Here is a 16,753-nt window from a genome sequence, read left to right as displayed (position 1 = left end):
CATTCTCTCAGCTTGCTGCCTTGCTGCTGGTCCTTTCATCCTCTTAGAGATGTCTTTCAAGGAGCAGAAGTTCATTTACTTTGAGAGAGAGCGAGTGAATGCACACAAGGGGGGTTAGAGCAGAGAGAGAGAGAGAGAGAGAGAGAGAGAGTGCCCAGCAGGCTCCGGGCTGACAGGCTCTGATGCAGGGCTCAAGGGGGTTAGAGCAGAGAGAGAGAGAGAGAGAGAGAGAGAGAGAGAGAGAGAGAGAGAGTGCCCAGCAGGCTCCGGGCTGACAGGCTCTGATACAGGGCTCCAGATCATGGACTGAACCATGAGATCATGACCTGAGCTGGAACCAAGAGTCAGACGCTCAGCCAAATGAGCCACCCAGATGCCCCTCAAAGAGCAGAAGTTTTAAGTTTTGAAGAAGTCCATTTTTATCAACGTTTCCTTATATGGATTGTGTGTTTAGCATAGCTAAGAAATTTTCCACTCTCTCATAGTACAGTGGAGGATAGAGTGCATATGCTTTCTCCCAGAAGTTTATAGTTTTAGGTTTTTACATTTATTTTTATTCTTAATTTTGAAGTAGTTTTTGTACAGAGTGCTAGGTATAGAGTTTCTTTCTCTCTCTTTTTTTGCATCCAGTTATCTGTTCCAACACCATATTTTGACAAGACTGTTCTTTCCCTCTTGAATTGATGCTTCTCCTTTGTCACCTGACCTTATGTGTATGGGTGTATTACTAAGTTTTATTCTGCTCCATCAGTGCAATGATTATCTTTTCTTCAGTACTACGCCATCTCGAGTGCTATAGCTTTATAGTAAGTCTTGGCAATCAGATGTGGTTAGGCCTTCAGTTTTGTTTTGTTTTGTTTTAGTTTGTTTGTCTTTCCACGTACATTGTAGAATCAGCTTATGGACTTCAAATCATATAGAAAGTCCTAGGATTTTGAATAGAGTTGATTTGACATAGTTCAGTTGAGGAGAGCAAATGCCTTAAATATACTGAGTCTTTCAAACATAAGCACAATATATTTCTATTTAATAGGTCTTTGATTTATTTCTTAGTTTTCTAGTTTTAAGCATTTAGATATGGCACATACCTTGTTAGAGTTATACCTAAGTTTTTCATGATCTTTGGTGCTAGTGTAAATGGTGAGGTTTTGGAAATTTCATATAGAAATGCAGTTGATTTTTGCATATGGACCATATTTTCTGTAACCTTGCTCAATTTATGAATTCCGTCGGCCTTGTTTGTGGCTTCTTTGGGATATCCTATGGAAACAATCATGTTGTCTGTGAGTAGAGACAGTTTCCAGTCTTTCCAATCTGCGTGTTTTTCATTTGTTTTTCTTGCCTAGGTCCATTGTCTAGGACCTCCAGTGTAATGATGAGTGGAAGTAGTAAGAATTGGTCAGTTGTCCTGCTCCCCACATGGAGGAGGAAGCACTCAGCCTTCCATTCATGAAGTATCATAGTTGTTAGCTGTAGATTTTCTGGGCATCTTTTACTAAATTGTGGAAGTTCCCATCTAACCCTGGTTTGCTGAGAGTTTTTTAAAAAAATGATTACTATCATGAAAGGATGTTGAAATTTGCTAAAGGCCTTTATTCTGCATTTGTTGAGAGAGTACGTGGGTGTGATGAATTATATTGATTAATTCTCAAATGGGGAACTAACCTTGCTCTCTTATGATAAGCCTTAATTAGTCATGACACTGGGTTTGATGTGCTATATATCGCTGAATTCTATATATTGCCGGATTTGATTTGCTCTTATTTTGTTGAGGATCTTTGTGTCTGGGTTTGGGATCAAGGGACTGCTAGGAATGAGTTGAGAGTCCTTCCACTTTTATATTCTATCTAGGTTTGTGTAGAATTGACTATTTTTTGCCTTAAATTCCTTGGTAAAATTCACCAGTGAGTCCATCAGGTCTGCAGGGTTTTTTTGTTTTGTTTTGTTTTGGAAGGTTTTTAGCTACAATTTCAATTCAGGTGGGAGCTTTGACAGCTTGCCTCTTTTAAGGAATTGGAACATTTTTTTTTTAATGTTTTATTTATTTTTGATACAGAGAGAGACAGAGCATGAGAGGGGGAGGGGCAAAGAGAGAAGGAGACACAGAACCGGAAGCAGGCTCCAGGCTCTGAGCTAGCTGTCAGCACAGAGCCTGACGCGGGGCTGGAGCCCACGAACGTGAGATCTGACCTGAGCCGAAGTCAGAGGCTTAACCGGCTGAGCCACCCAGGCGCCCCAGGAATTGGAACATTTTATCTCATTGTTAAATTTATAGGCATAGGGCTGTTCATAGTATTTTCTTACTATTTTTTAAAAATAATTCTTTAAAATTTAATGTTTATTTATTTTGAGAGAGAACAAGTGAGCGAACGAGCAGGGGAGGGGCAGAGAGAGAGACACACACAGAATCTGAAGCAGGTTCCAGACTCTGCTGTGTCAGGACAGACAGGATGCGGGACTAGAACTTACGATAATGACCTGAGGCAAAGTCGGACGGTCTACCGACTGAGCCACCCAGCTCTCCACTGTTGTTTTTAAATTTTTTAAAAAAATTTATTTTAATTTTAATTTTATTTTATTATTTTTGGAGCCGAGAAAGCCTTTATTGGGATTTATGATTCCCTGGCAAGGTTCTGTGACTCCGGGAGTGGGGAGTCAGGGAAGTCACCTGTTCTTTTTTTTTAATGTTCCCTTATTTTTGAGAGACTGAGAGTGCATGTGCATACCAGTGGGGGAGGGGCAGAGAAGGAGGAGAGCAGAGGATCCAAAAGCAGGCTCTGTGCTGACAGCAGAGTCTGATGTGGCGCTCAAACCTGTGAACCCTGAGAGATCATGACCTGAGCCAAAGTCAGCCACTTAACTGACCGAGCCAACCAGGTGCCCCCTTTCTTACTATTCTTTAAGTGACTGAGAGAATGTAGTAGGTGTCCTGCTTTCATTCATGATGTTTGCTATTTGTGCCCTCTCTTATTTTTTTCTTGGCCTCTAGCTAGAAGTTTATTAATTTTATTTATCCTTACAGACAACCAGCTTTTGGGTTCATTGATATTTTTGTTATTTTTCTGTTCTTAATTTCTTATCTTTATTCTTTCTTTCTTTTGATTTCTTTGTCTTCACTTTCTAGTTTTTTATTAATGGAAGTTTAGATCATTGATTTGAGGTCTTTTCTAATACCAGTGTTTAATGCTATAGATTCTCCTCTAAGCACTGCTTTTATTGCATCCCACAAATTTTCATAAACCGCATTTCACTCAATTCAAAGTGTTTTTAAATTTAGGATTCTTATATCTTTTTGGTGAATTGACTGTTATCATTATATAATATTTCATCCCTGGTAATATTACTGTTCTGAAATCTACTTTGAGGGAATGGTTTTTAAAAACTCCCATAAAGTTTGCAAGAGTAGTAATCCTCAAAATTTATTCTGATTTGTGTTTTATTTAGGTTGGAACATTAAGATTTTGTGGAACAACTGAATTTGCAAGTGGGCAGTGGGCTGGCATTGAGTTGGATGAACCAGAAGGAAAAAACAATGGAAGTGTTGGGAAAATCCAGTACTTTAAATGTGCCCCTAAATATGGTAAGGGACATATGGTCTAACTTAATGAGAATTAGTATAAGATAATCAAATTTATTCTTTTATTGTTTTTAAGTAAAACTTTCCTCCTGGTTGCCCATGTAGTACGAAGGGCCCTGTTCTCACTATGAGCGGCACCGTGATTGGGAGATGGTGTCTCCCCAGGAGCACACCGGCTCTGTGGCCCTCCTGTAGTCCTGCTCACGGTGCTCCTGTGACTGAGGGAGGGGCTCGTTATCACGGAAGCGCAGAGCTCTGGAGATGGGAAAACTTGAAAACTTTGAATAGGGAATGAGGCCAACTTTATAACTGTACTCCTGAGCTGGGCTGATTCTTTCTCTTTCTGACAGCTGTTTGTTTAAATTCATATTCTCTCTCTCTCTCTCTCTCTCTCTCTCTCTCACACACACACACACACACACACACACACACACACACACGCACCCCTTGACATATTGAATTAAATTTGTCACTCTCAATTTTGTGAATATTTTTCCTTGCCATGAAGTATTCTTCTAGAACATCAGTTTCCCTGGTTGTTCAGTACTTCATATTACAGCCCCACAAGGAGGCACTATGATTTAATGCTGAAGTCCTGGCTTCGAGTCTGACTGCTTGGGCAAGAGTCAGCTTCCCTACCTACCAGCTCTGTGACCTTAATTCTCTCCTTGCTCCTCAGTTTGTCTTCAGTAAAATGGGGTAACAGTACCTCAAATGTTTGAGTGATAAATGTATAAAGCACCTTGAATAGTGCTTGATTCCCTCTTGCACTCAAAAGATGGTAGCTCTTTGCTAGCTGTTATGCATTTATCAAAGTTACTAGTTTCCTTTTGTCATACACTTAATACGGAGCATCATTTTCTGGTCTTATAATTTTTTTGTTTATAAAAATGTTTTTTGTGTAAAATTTGAAAAACATTAAAAAGGTTAAAAGAGGAAGATAAAACCACTTGTATATTTCTTCTATTTAATTCTTTTCATGAAATTTGGATTATATAGTTATATATGTTTTGCATTTTTACTTGCCATGCTATTATAATTTCCCCAAATCATTAAATATTGTTTGAAAATGTGATTTTTAATGGCTCTATTTTCTTTAATTTTTCCAATTTGATGGCTGAAAGTTTCTATGTTTGAATTCATATTTCTTTGATTGTGGTGAAATAAGATATTTAAAATGTTTTATATATCTCACAATAAAACATTTTGTTATATATATGTATATTGTATGTGTGTGTGTGTGTGTGTGTGTGTGTGTTATCCTGGCAATTGCCCAGAAATAATTGTTCATATTACTTGCTTACTAAATGATTGCAATATTAGTGGGTTTTTAAAAACTTTAGAAACACAAATACATACTTAAGATATTAAACTCTTACAGTTATTACAGATGTTTTGCCCAGTCATTTACCTTTGAACTTCATTTGCAGTGTTTTGGCACAAAGTTTTATGTAGTTAAGGCTTTTTCTTCATAACTTCTTATGTTGCATTTATGCTTAGACAGTTCTTCCTAACCCAAGGAATAATTTAAAATTACATATTTTATTCTTCTGAAAGTTTTAATTTTTTACACTGAGCTATGTAACCCATTTGGAATGTATTTGGTTAGTTGTGTGGAATTAAGAATTTAATTTTAGTTTCCCTTTGTTAGCTAATTTTGGTAACTGTCAAGCAGACTAAGGGCCAGAGCAAAACTACTAGCAACACACAGGGCGGAGGTCAGTCAGGTTTGTTGGAAATGCCCAGATTGTAACAGAATGCACGTTGCCCCCCAAATCTCATCATCCCAAGGAGAGGCATGCTTGATGAGGACAAAGCCTGATACCCCAAGGACCTGCTTCTGTCCCTTTAACATGCTTACCGGTGAGATTTGGGGGGGCAAAGATCACGTGTTGGATTTAAAAACGGGAGTTACCCTTAGCAGAAGCCAAAGAATCTCCTCTCGGCAACAGTTATTATTTTTATTTCCCCCCTCTCTCTAACTCCATCAGTTTTCCTCTGGCTTGTGCTTTCTTCATTATAAATTAAGTTCTTATAAATGCTGTTGTCTGTTTCAGGATTGTTTTGTTCAACTGATCTGTTCATTCTAGCACATATTAGATTTTTTAAATTGTAAAAATTTTATAGTTTTTAGAACTTTTTTTAGAGCAATTTAGGTTCAAAACAAAATTGAGATGAAGGCGCAGAAGGTTCTGTGTGTCCCCTGTTCTCATGCCCTCGTGGCCACCTCCATTACCAGCACCCCTTCACCAGAGGCCACATTTCTTTTTTTTTAAAATTTTTTAATGTTTTATTTATTTTTGAGACAGATTCAGAGCATGAGCTGGGGAGGGGCAGAGAAAGAGGGAGACACAGAATCCGAAGCAGGCTCCAGGCTCTGATCTGTCAGCACAGTCAAACCCACGAACGAACGTGAGCTCATGACCTGAGCCAAAGTTGGAGGCTTAACTGACTGAGCCACCCAGGCGCCCCCAAGAGGCCACATTTCTTAAAATACTCAAAGCCGTGGTTTCCACTGGGGTTCATTCACTCTTTGTGTGGCACATTCTGTGGGTGTACACAAATGTTTAGTGCTGGGTCTCTATCAATCAGTGCAGTATCATAGAGAGTGTTTTCACCTCCCTGAAAATCCTCTGCTCCGTCTGTTCATCCCCGCCCCCCTCAGTGCCTAGTAACTGCTGATCTTTTTACCGTCTTCTTAGTTCTGTCTTTTCCAGGATGCCATACCGTTAGGATTATACAGTATGGACATAGCCTCTTCAGAGTGGTTTCTTTCACTTAGTAACTTGCATATAAGTTTCCTACATGCCTTTTCATGGCTTGCTAGTTTATGTCTTTTTAGTGCTGAATAATATTCCGTTGTCTGGATGTATTGCAATTTATTTACCCATTCATCCTCTAAAGGATATCTTGGTTTCTTCTAAGTTTTGGCCGTTATGAAAATTTTATAATAAATTTTAATACTTGGTAAAACTGGAGTGCCTGGGTAGCTTGGTTAAGTGTCCAGCTCTTGATTTCAGTTCAGGTCAGATCTCATGGTTTGTGAGGTTGAGCCCCACATTGGGCTCTGCACTGACAGCATGGAGCTTGCTTGGGATTCTCTGTCTCTCTCTCTTTCTGTTCCTCTCTCTGTGTCTCAAAAATAAATAAACATTAAAAATATTTGGTAATACCATTCTTATGTATTTTAGTAATTTTAATAATTATCGAAATGAATGCATGTAACTAGTTGAGTAAACCAAACTGTATCATAAGGTTTATTAAAAACATTAATTAAATCCATCCCTGGCTTGCCCTTCCCTGACCCCGAGTCCTGCCCTTTAGAAGCAAGAACTATTTCAACTTCTTTAGTTGTATCTTTTGATATTAGTATTTATATTTATAAATAATATATTTATATGAATCTCTCTTGATTTTTCCAATTGTATGTATTTATTCCTTAAGATTTTATTTTTAAGTAGTCTCCATGCCTAATGCGGGGCTTGAACTCACAGCCCCAAGAACAAGAGTCACATGCTCTACTGACTGAGCCGGCCAGACGCCCTGGATTTGTCCAGTTTTAGACATATACTGACTTCATACTATGAGGAGAAAGTCAGTTTTTCTTTCTTTACTATTTTAAGTCAATTTTTTTCTTCATTTACTTACTTGTTTTGGTGGAGCACATTCTCCAGTACCTTTTTGACAAAGGTCTCATGGGAGATAAATTTTTGAAGCCTTCCATTCTAAAAAATAAGTTTACTTCTACCCTCACATTTTATATGCTTGTTTGATGGGATAAGGAATGTCAGGCTGGAACTCATATTCTCTCAGTATTTAGAAGGGGATACTCTTTAGTCAGACAGAGTTTGGCAAATTTTTTTGTAAAAGGCCAGAGTAAATATTTTAGGCTCTTAGGGCCACACAGTGTCTTGCCAGTATCCAGCTGCCCTGTTGGAGTGAAGAGGCAGCCGTGGACGGTGTGTGAACACAATGGTGCAGTCGTGTCCAAAACTAGTTGGCGAAACCAAGTGGCCAGCGGGATGTGGCTCTCGGGCCGTTGGCTTGTCAGCTGTTCTCTGGACTTTCCACGGTTGCTGTGGAGAAGTTTCAAAATCTTTCTTCTGCTTTTGATATCGCCCCCCCTTCCCTTTGGAAGCTTCTTTGGAAGCTTTTGGTATTTTTTATCCTTTTTATCATTTCTTATTTCTTTAGAATTAGTATCATTCTTACTCCTTGCTAATTTAATTTCAGTGGAGTTTTGGCAGGAGTTGTGGTAAAACAAAATGGGCCATGTTGATCTAGAAACCTATTACTCTTCTATTTAAAAATAATGATTCCTACATTTTTACTTTAGATAAGCTTTACAGTTATATGTTGAGATCTGGGAAAAGTCCCATTGGTACTTTGATTAGCATGAGTTACTGAATAGGAACTTCCACCCATATTCTATGTGAACTGTGGGTTTAGTTGTAGCCAGTCATGGCTTTAACTTTATTTTGGTTCTCCTAAGTGATTTACTCAGTTGAAAAAAATAGGAAAAATGAGAACTATATATAGGTGTGGTTTTATATGCTATAGAAATCTTTTAAAGCAATGGAATTAAATATTCTTTAAAGAGTATTATATGGAATAATATAAAGAGGAAATTTTCCGTTAAGGCCTTGGAAGAAAAACCATATAGCTTTCCTCAGATTGAGAAAAAACCATCCACTAAGCAACGTTATTATGGTATTAATGACAAATTTGAAAGATAACTCATAGACTGAGTACTCTCATAAATATGTTTCGGTTCTTAGTTTTTTACAGTCTTATACTCACACATAAATTTTTTTCAGATACAATCATAAACATATAACTTCATTTTTATTTCCATGATTTAATTTTCACACTTTCCTATATTTCTTTACAATTTGTATTATTTCACTTCTTGATGGTGATGTAATAGTTCATTGGCAAATAATCATTTTCTCCTACTTATGAATCGAATCACAATGATGACACACTCAGGTATATAGGCTTTTCCTCTCATTTGGATTATTTTTTTGTGATTAATTTCCAAAAGTTAATTGGGTCATGGCAGTAAACTAGAAATTGTTTTGGCTTGGAAATCTGTCTTTTCCTCATACAAATGTAACTTTGTAACCTTTGTGAACATCTTTAAGTATAAATGTCTCTTTATAATTAATGCCACAAAGTGGATTAGGTCAGAATTTTTGCCTTCCAGTAAGCTTATACAAATTTACATTTCTGGAGTATAAAATAACTTCTGTCATCCAACCCTTGGCAATTGCATGTAGTTATCACACTGTGTGTGTGTGTGTGTGTGTGTGTGTGTGTGTGTGTGTGTGTGTATTTGACAATGAAAAGAACTTAGAGAAAAGAATAGAAACTCAATGAAAATCTGCAAGGTGGAAGACAGAAGAGAGAACGTTGTGGATAAGTCAGAAGAGAGAAAAATCAGGATTAAGTAATATAGAATCCCAAAGAGGAAAGCATTCCATGATTATCAGAAAAAGTCATATAGTTAGCACTTTTTAGTTATTAACAAAGCACTCACATTTTGTAATCTTGAGCATTTCTACAGACCGATTTTAAAACAAGTTGTTTTTAATATACATATTACATTTTAGTCATGGTGTGTCTTTGTTAGATTGTAAATACCCAATGGAAGAGTATGATATACATTTTATGACTTTTTTTATCATTTAAAATGTCTTAGCTAGATAATCTTTGTATTTATAGTCTATATTCACTATCATTAATGTCTATGCATACGTATTTATACTGGATATTTCATTGCCTGGATAAACGCCTTGTTTTTCAATGGAATTTTATACTCTGAGCCACTGTATATCGGCATCCCCTTCCCCTGCCCCCACCAGCCTCCCCTCCCCAGCATGCACTGCACTGTAGGATTGTCAGGAGCTGAGGGCTAGGCCTTTTGGTAAGATTATACTTTGTACTTGAGAGCATTTTTTATATCCCTACTATGTGTAAGGCACTGAAATTAGGTACAGTGGGGAAAAGCAGAAATGAATAACGTTTGAATTTTATCTTCCAAAGGTGTACAGTCATGAAGAGAGATTAGAACAAGGGCTAAAAAGCTCTCATCTGGGGAAAATGCGTCTTAAAGGAGATACAAAGTGACACAGATGAATAGTTTTTATGTTCTAAACTGCACTATTATTTGCCATGAGATGAGTCAGAAATCATTACGAGGGAATGATGGACAACTGCTACCTTCACTCATCTCTCTTTTCCCTGAATTTCACTTAATACCTGATTATGCATCTGTCATGGGATTTTTAAATTACTGTGTATATTCATCTTGACAACTAGATTGTAAGCTCTCTGAGGGCAAGTGCTGTGTCTTACTTTTTCCTGTTTCTTCTTACAGGATTCCTGGTGGGCACAAAAAAAAGAACTTAACGATTTATATTATCAAATGGTTGTTCTTGCCCCTCTATTGGAAATGCTTTTAAAGGTTTAGTACTAACTCAAGTTCTGCATTCCTCCCTTAGGTATTTTTGCACCTCTTTCAAAGATAAGTAAAGCAAAGGATCGAAGGAAGAATTTGGTACCCACTTCTGCAAAAGCCGTGCCTCTCATCAGGTCCCAAAAAATTGATGTAGCTCATGTAACGTCAAAAGTAAATACTGGTAGGTGAGGCCAGAAAGTTAAGTCTCTTATTCAGTATATTTGTTTCTTTTGTGGAATGCCTTATATTTAGGTTGCTTCACCCTTTTTTGTTAGGCAGATTTGTTAGAATTTAATGAAACCTGCATCTTTATGTGTTTTTAAACATCAGTCATGATTTGTGATTTTGATTCCTGACCAGAACACTGTAGATTTGTTCCTTTCTTTTCTTTCCTACCACCTGCAAACCTCCATCACCCCCTAATGAGATTTTATATCTCCAGTAGATCCTTATAAACACACCTTTCAATCAGAAAATATTCTGACTCTGAGTCCTTCCCATATTTAGTGGGATCTCTGGCTGCCTCCGTAATTGAGCTGCAGTTTCCTGTCTTACTGTCTTGTGCGTACGTTGTCCTCTCCCCTCCCTCCAAACTTCGTCTTGTGCTGTTTCTCTGGGTGCAGTAATTTGACTCATGCCTTTTGGGGTCCTGACTGTGCTTTACCTCCTTATTCAGATGCTGTTTCCCCAAGAAACTTTGCTGATGGCCCGATCACTCTCGTGTCTCCTGTCTCTAATTCTGTGTACGCTTGTGTCCATACCACACAATTCTTGGTTATCTTGGGTCTCGTCCTCTAGTTGCTTTATTTGTGCAGATCTTTTATTCTTTCAGCAAAATTTTAAACCTTAAACAGGCTATGAGCGTGTTTTGTCCTTTCATTCACTCTAGTAGTACATAGCACAAATAGACCCTCAGTAAGTACTTGCTAACTTCCTAGTGTCTGAAGCAGAAAGGCTTTCGACTGTGATTAAAGGATTTTGTCCAAGAATTTCTACTCTCTTCCACTGAGCTATTTGAATATTTCTGTCAGTACTGGAGTTCATAACTATTAAAAAAATACATCATGATATCTAGTAAAGGAGAGCTTCTTACCTTATTCTTGAACAGTTCTTGCCTATTTGGATCCTTATGAATTATACTTCCAGATAAATTTTAGAATCAGCTATTAAGTTTCTTTTAAAAATATCTGTTGAAGTTTTATTGGTTTTGCATTTTAAACTATAAGTCAATTTGGGAAAAACTGACATCTTTACAATATTAAGTGTTTTAATTATAAGCTTGGATATTGCTTTACTTAATTGGGTCCTTTAAAAATGTCTCAGTAAGATTTTATAATCTTCCCTATAGCTATCTTGTACTAGTCTTGTTAGGTCTGTTCTTGGATACCTCATACTTTTTTTTTTAATTTTTGTGGTTTTTTAATTTATTTTTGAGAGACAGAGACAGTGTGAGTAGGGGAGGGTCAGAGAGAAAGGGAGACACAGAATCCAAAGCAGGCTCCAAGCTCTGAGCTAGCTGTCAGCACAGAGCCTGATGCGGGGCTCGAACCCACGAACCGTGAGATCATGACCTGAGCCGAGGCCAGACACTTAACCGACTGAGCCACCCAGGCGCCCCTACCTCATACTTTTTGATGCACTTGTAAATGGTATCCTTTTAACCTGAACCCAGAAGTTCACAGCTATTATGAAAAGAAAAGCCCTGGGGGTCCCCTATTAGATAGAAAAATGGAGGAAATCCCTTTTTTTAAAGATAGATTTTTTTTTATATCCCTCTGGTTCTGTACCACCCCTGTCCCTAGGCAGTCCTGTATGGCGCACGAGCAGCCGTGGGTGGCCAGGCACTGGAAACCCCAAGGGAAGAGAACCCTTCTCTCCGACCAGAGAAACTGTGGTCCCAGGAACAGGGATGAAATCTCTCCAATAATTTGTCTTCTTTTTTCTCACTGCTTGTCCCCAGAGGCAGTCAATCCCATAAGACTGTATGACAGAGCAAGGGAACTAAAGCTTAGGGACCCTGTCCAGATACTAGGAAGGGGTGCCTCCAGGAGCAGGAAAGTTCCAGGGAGACCATGGAGAGAAGGGAGCTCAAGAAAGTGGTCTCAAAATGTTGGGTGTGAACTTCTGGGCTTGGGTGTGAACTCGTGCACGTGCGGATCTGACCACAGGCTTTGGTCTCCAAGGTAGACCACTGTCCAAGTCCCAGATACTACCGGAGATGGCATGACCTAGGGGAAAGGTCCCAAAAGGCTTTGGAACCTGAACTGGCATTGGAAGCCCAGGGTCCAGAGGTGGGAGGATGGCCAGCCTGGACCTAGGTTGACTCCTTGCTAAAACAAAATGATACACATTCCCCATAGGACTTAGACAAGATCCAGAGTCCCACAACATAATATTTACAATGTCCAGGATGCAATCCACAATTGCTCAAAATATGGAAAACCAGGAAAATCTCAATATCCCTCAAGGAGAAAGATAATCAAAGGTCACCAACCTTGACATGATATAGACATCACACTGATAAAGACTTTAAATAATATATTGTAACCATCCTCTAAGAATTAAGGGTAATACTCTTGAAACAAGTGGAAAGAAAGTTCAGAGGAATGAAGATGTAAAAAAGAACCAAATGATGTGTGAGCATGTACACACATAGCACTAACGAGTATGGTTAAAACTGGGGTGGATTGTATCAATGTTGGTATCCTGGTTGTGGTATTATAGTTATTTAAACAGCTACATTTGGGGAAATTGGGCAAAGTATGCAAGAGATCTTTCTGTATTACTTATACCACGCATGCGAATCTCCAGAGATCTCAATTTAAAGATTCAAATAAGAGGGGCACCTGGGTGGCTCAGTTGGTTAAGTGTCCGACTTTAGCTGAGGTCATGATCTCATGGTTTTTGAGTTCGAGCCCTGTATCTGGCTCTGTGCCGACAGTGCCGAGCCTGGAGCCTGCTTCACATTCTGTGTCTCCCTCCCTCTCTGCCCCTGCCCCACTTGCGTTCTCACTCTCAAAAAAGAAATAAACATTACAAATAATTCAAATAAGAAAGAGATAAATGAATATTTTAAAACTGAAACAACCAACTGAAAAATAAGAAATGAACTCTGTGGGGTGCCTGCACGAAGTCTCTCTTACCCACCCCTCCATCCAGTTCCTGCTGTTGTAGTTCTGGTCCTCATTCTGCCTGTTGTAATGGCTCCTCACTGGTCTGTGCGTTCTCCCTCTGCCTGTCTAGTTTCCTTCTAAATTTTGCTGCCAGGGCGCTGTTCCTCCCCTGCCTGTTCGTGCCAGCCCTCTTTCACACGAAGTCCATCAGAGACTCATTCCTCTGCAAGAGGACTGGTTCCTTCTTGGGCTCCATCGCCCCCTGAGATTCCTCTCTGACCTCTCTCTCCGGTCTTCCTTCTTCCGCATCCCAGAGTGCTCTTCATTCCAGCCAAGCTACTCATCCTTCTCTGACCCTGTCCTTAAGGTTTTTTTTTTTTCTTTTTGTCCATCTGACTGCCTACCTTCAGTTCTTTCTGACCACACCCCCGCTGTGCTCTGGAAGAAGTCTTACCTGTCCTTCAAGACCTCTCTCAAAATGTCATCTTCTCGAGGCATTAATTTATCTTTGTAGCCACAATTGTTGTCTCCCTTTTCCACGTTAGCGCTTATCCATCAGTGCCCTCCCATTTTAGTGATTTAGCTCTCCCTGCTCCCATCTATCCACCATAGCGGATTGAGAAAAGGTGCTTCTGTCAGGCTGAGACCACGTCTTGCTCATGTTTGTGATGCTCAGAGTACATGGTTGTTCACTCCAGTACTTCCTAGGTGAGAAGAACTGAAATGGATGCTTGATGGAATGTGAAACTGGGTGCCGTCCATTAGGTTTCCTATTTAAATAGTTTGGTTCTGGAGTATGGAAGCAGAAGTCCGAAGAAGGCAAAGTGTTATTCATGGACTTTTCTTTTTTAAAGTCGGTTTGTTTGTGAGACTTGGGTGTGGTGATAGTTATCTTCAGAGTACCCGTGGCAGAGAGTGCAGGGTTTCTTACTGTCTGACATTCACTTTGATGATCAGTGGCTATCATGATTTGCAGCAATTCTTACCCAGAATTCACTATCTGAATGGAAAATCTGTTGTGATGGATTTGCACGCATAGGAGTGAGATCTGGAAGTGGTCTGCGAGTCCTAGTGGATGGATGGTAGTGAGGTTCACTCTGCCTGCTGGCGTTGTGCCAACACATTGCCGAGTGTGTAAAGTGTCAAACAACTAGGGAGGTGCACTTTAAATGTCTTACAGTGTTTAGAATTCCTTGGCGGATTGTTAATAAATGGGTTTAAAAGAGACTTTAGTGGTATTTGAGGAAATTGGGGTTTCCAGATGGGCTAAGGATGCATTTTTCCCCTCTTTATGTAATGAAATATTGGTCCCTTCTTTCTGTGAATTGATTATCCAACAGTTTTTCGGAAGTGGGTAACATTTAGATAATGAGGGATGTCTGTACATTAAAAAGAAAATACATTTTTATGTTTACTTTTAAAGTTCTTGCTGAAAGTGTTTGTTTCTGTGTGGCAGGATTAATGACCTCAAAAAAAGATAGTGCTTCTGAATCAACACTTTCATTGCCTCCTGGTGAAGAATCAAAACCTGTAACAGACAAAGATGGTAAGGTAATTTTATAACTTCCATTCTAAAAATTTAATTTACTGATGGAACTTTAAAATAATATAGTGATAAAGCTTATATGGGGGCTAAGTTTTAAGGTTTTTAAGGAAAAAATCATTACAGTAGGAAATCATCCTTGAAAATACCGTAAGCAGCTCTTCATAAAGCATATACATGATTTTGGTATAAAATCCTATTTTGTGCATCCATATACACTTAAATTAGAGAAAACCAGATTAGATTAAGGGGGAGACTGAAAGGAAATTCCACAGTATAGACGGCTTCATAAGAATGTTTCAAAGTTGCCTTCAGCTGTCAAATCATTGGACGAATAGAGCATGGGATAGAAAATTCAGGAGTATTCCTTCTTGCCTTCACTGACTCAAAACATTTTAATACTACCTTTTTGTTACCTTAAATTAAGAGCATTTAAAAATATGAGTAAGATGGATTCTACTAAGCCATCTAAGTGGGAGGTGAGAGAGAGTGGTGGGGAAAATAGGTAGGCAGTCAGCTTCAGTCAGTGAGGTGACGGACCTCTCCTGTGTAAAAGTGTCCTCAGACAGCGTGAATCCTTCAAATACAGTTGCGTGGCTTATAAAGTCTTGTCTGTATGAACTACACTATATTTGGATGAAACTAGGCATTTAATTCAACACTAGATAATCCACAGAGGAAGCTAAATGGAGGGTTTCAGAGAGATTTCCCTGGAAAAGCATCTTATTGGTTCATTTCTTATTTTCCACCCTTCTACATGTTCTTTTCTTGACCTGTTTTAGTTACTCTGCTGGGATCCATCAGCAGCTCCTCCTCCACATCGTCTCTGGAGCACAAACCAGGCCACCCCAAGAAGCCGAACACACGTAGCAATAACAAGAAGACAATGAGCAAAAGCCCGTCTGTCTCATCTAGAGCCAGTGCTGGTATCTATGGCTTTTTCAACCAGGCTTTCTTGGTGTTTTTTATCTTGGTTTGTTTGTAAGTAGATTTGCTCTTTTTAAATGTGTAGAAGGAAACTTTTACTTCAGTCAGATTGACCTACTTGTACTCTTTTGTCTTTCTTGTGGCCCCCACCCCGTCCCCTTTGTGAGCACCCTCCGTGTCCCTCCCTTTCTCCTGGTGCCTCTGCCATTTCCCTCATCTGGACTGACTTCTTCCCTCTCCCATGCATCTAGCACCTTTGGCCCTTTAAGGGATATTTTAGAACTTTATGATAGCTCCTCAAATATGTGGAAACCATATGGTTATTATGTTGTTTCTTTTCTAATCTAGACCTAAGTAACAATAACTAACATGGATTGTATACTTATTATTTCAGGTTCTAGTCTAAGCATTTTATATACCTTATTTCACTTAATTCTCAAAACAGACCTATGGGTAGGTACTATTATTATCATCATCCTCATTTTATGAATGAGGAAGCTGAGACTCAGGGAGGTAAGTCATCGGAGCCTGATGTCGGTTTCTCAGTGGGACACCTGGACTTTATCCTGAGGTCCGTCTGGTGCTTTCTCTGCTGCTCATGTGGTTTGCCTTCGTCCCAGCTCTTCCTCATGCCCCAGGTCTCCAGACCCTCACACACGGCCAGCCTGTAGAGAGCTGGACGCCACCTGTCAACACAAGTACGTGCAAGGCTGCTCCTGCAGTTCGCTGACCGCTCTGGATCGTTGGCCCCATTTTGCTGCTCCATATAGGGCTGTACCTGTCTTTTCGTTTAATTTAATGTTAGAGGTTTTATCCCTCTGAATTTTGTTTCTTACATCTGGAATATTAGCTTTTCACATACTTTTGTGTCTTCTACTTATACAACGTTCAAGTCCTTGTTTAAAACTATGTAGGAGAGGGTCAGAGGCTCTCCTGACAGGTTGATGATGGGAACCTGTTCAGATGGGGCTTGTTATTTTTAGTGCTTATTTTTGAGAGAGAGAGAGAGAGAGAGAGAGAGAGAGAGAGAGAGAGAGCGAGTGAGCAAGCAAGCAGGGAAGGGTCAGAGATAGAGGGAGACACAGAATCTGAAGCAGGCTCCAGGCTCTGAGCTAGCTGTCAGCACACAGCCC

The 16,753-nt window shown here is 39.3% G+C and overlaps 1 protein-coding gene across 4 annotated transcripts in view; it reads left to right on the top strand.

Moving 5' to 3' along the window:
* CLIP4 (CAP-Gly domain containing linker protein family member 4) overlaps positions 1-16,753 on the top strand; it is a 77,886-nt gene that overhangs the window by 39,224 nt on the left and 21,909 nt on the right. For all 4 annotated transcript variants that reach the window (XM_029938021.1, XM_029938020.1, XM_029938018.1 and 1 more), the window contains exons 8-11: positions 3,445-3,580; positions 10,081-10,218; positions 14,607-14,696; positions 15,476-15,619. In XM_029938021.1, coding sequence (XP_029793881.1) covers positions 3,445-3,580; positions 10,081-10,218; positions 14,607-14,696; positions 15,476-15,619 — 508 coding nt within the window. The remainder of the gene's footprint in view (positions 1-3,444; positions 3,581-10,080; positions 10,219-14,606; positions 14,697-15,475; positions 15,620-16,753) is intronic.

Source organism: Suricata suricatta, chromosome 4 (genome assembly GCF_006229205.1).
Source record: "Suricata suricatta isolate VVHF042 chromosome 4, meerkat_22Aug2017_6uvM2_HiC, whole genome shotgun sequence".
NCBI lineage: Eukaryota > Metazoa > Chordata > Mammalia > Carnivora > Herpestidae > Suricata > Suricata suricatta.
The sequence above is the reverse complement of the archived record's forward strand: the minus strand, read 5'-3'. Positions and strand labels throughout refer to the sequence as shown.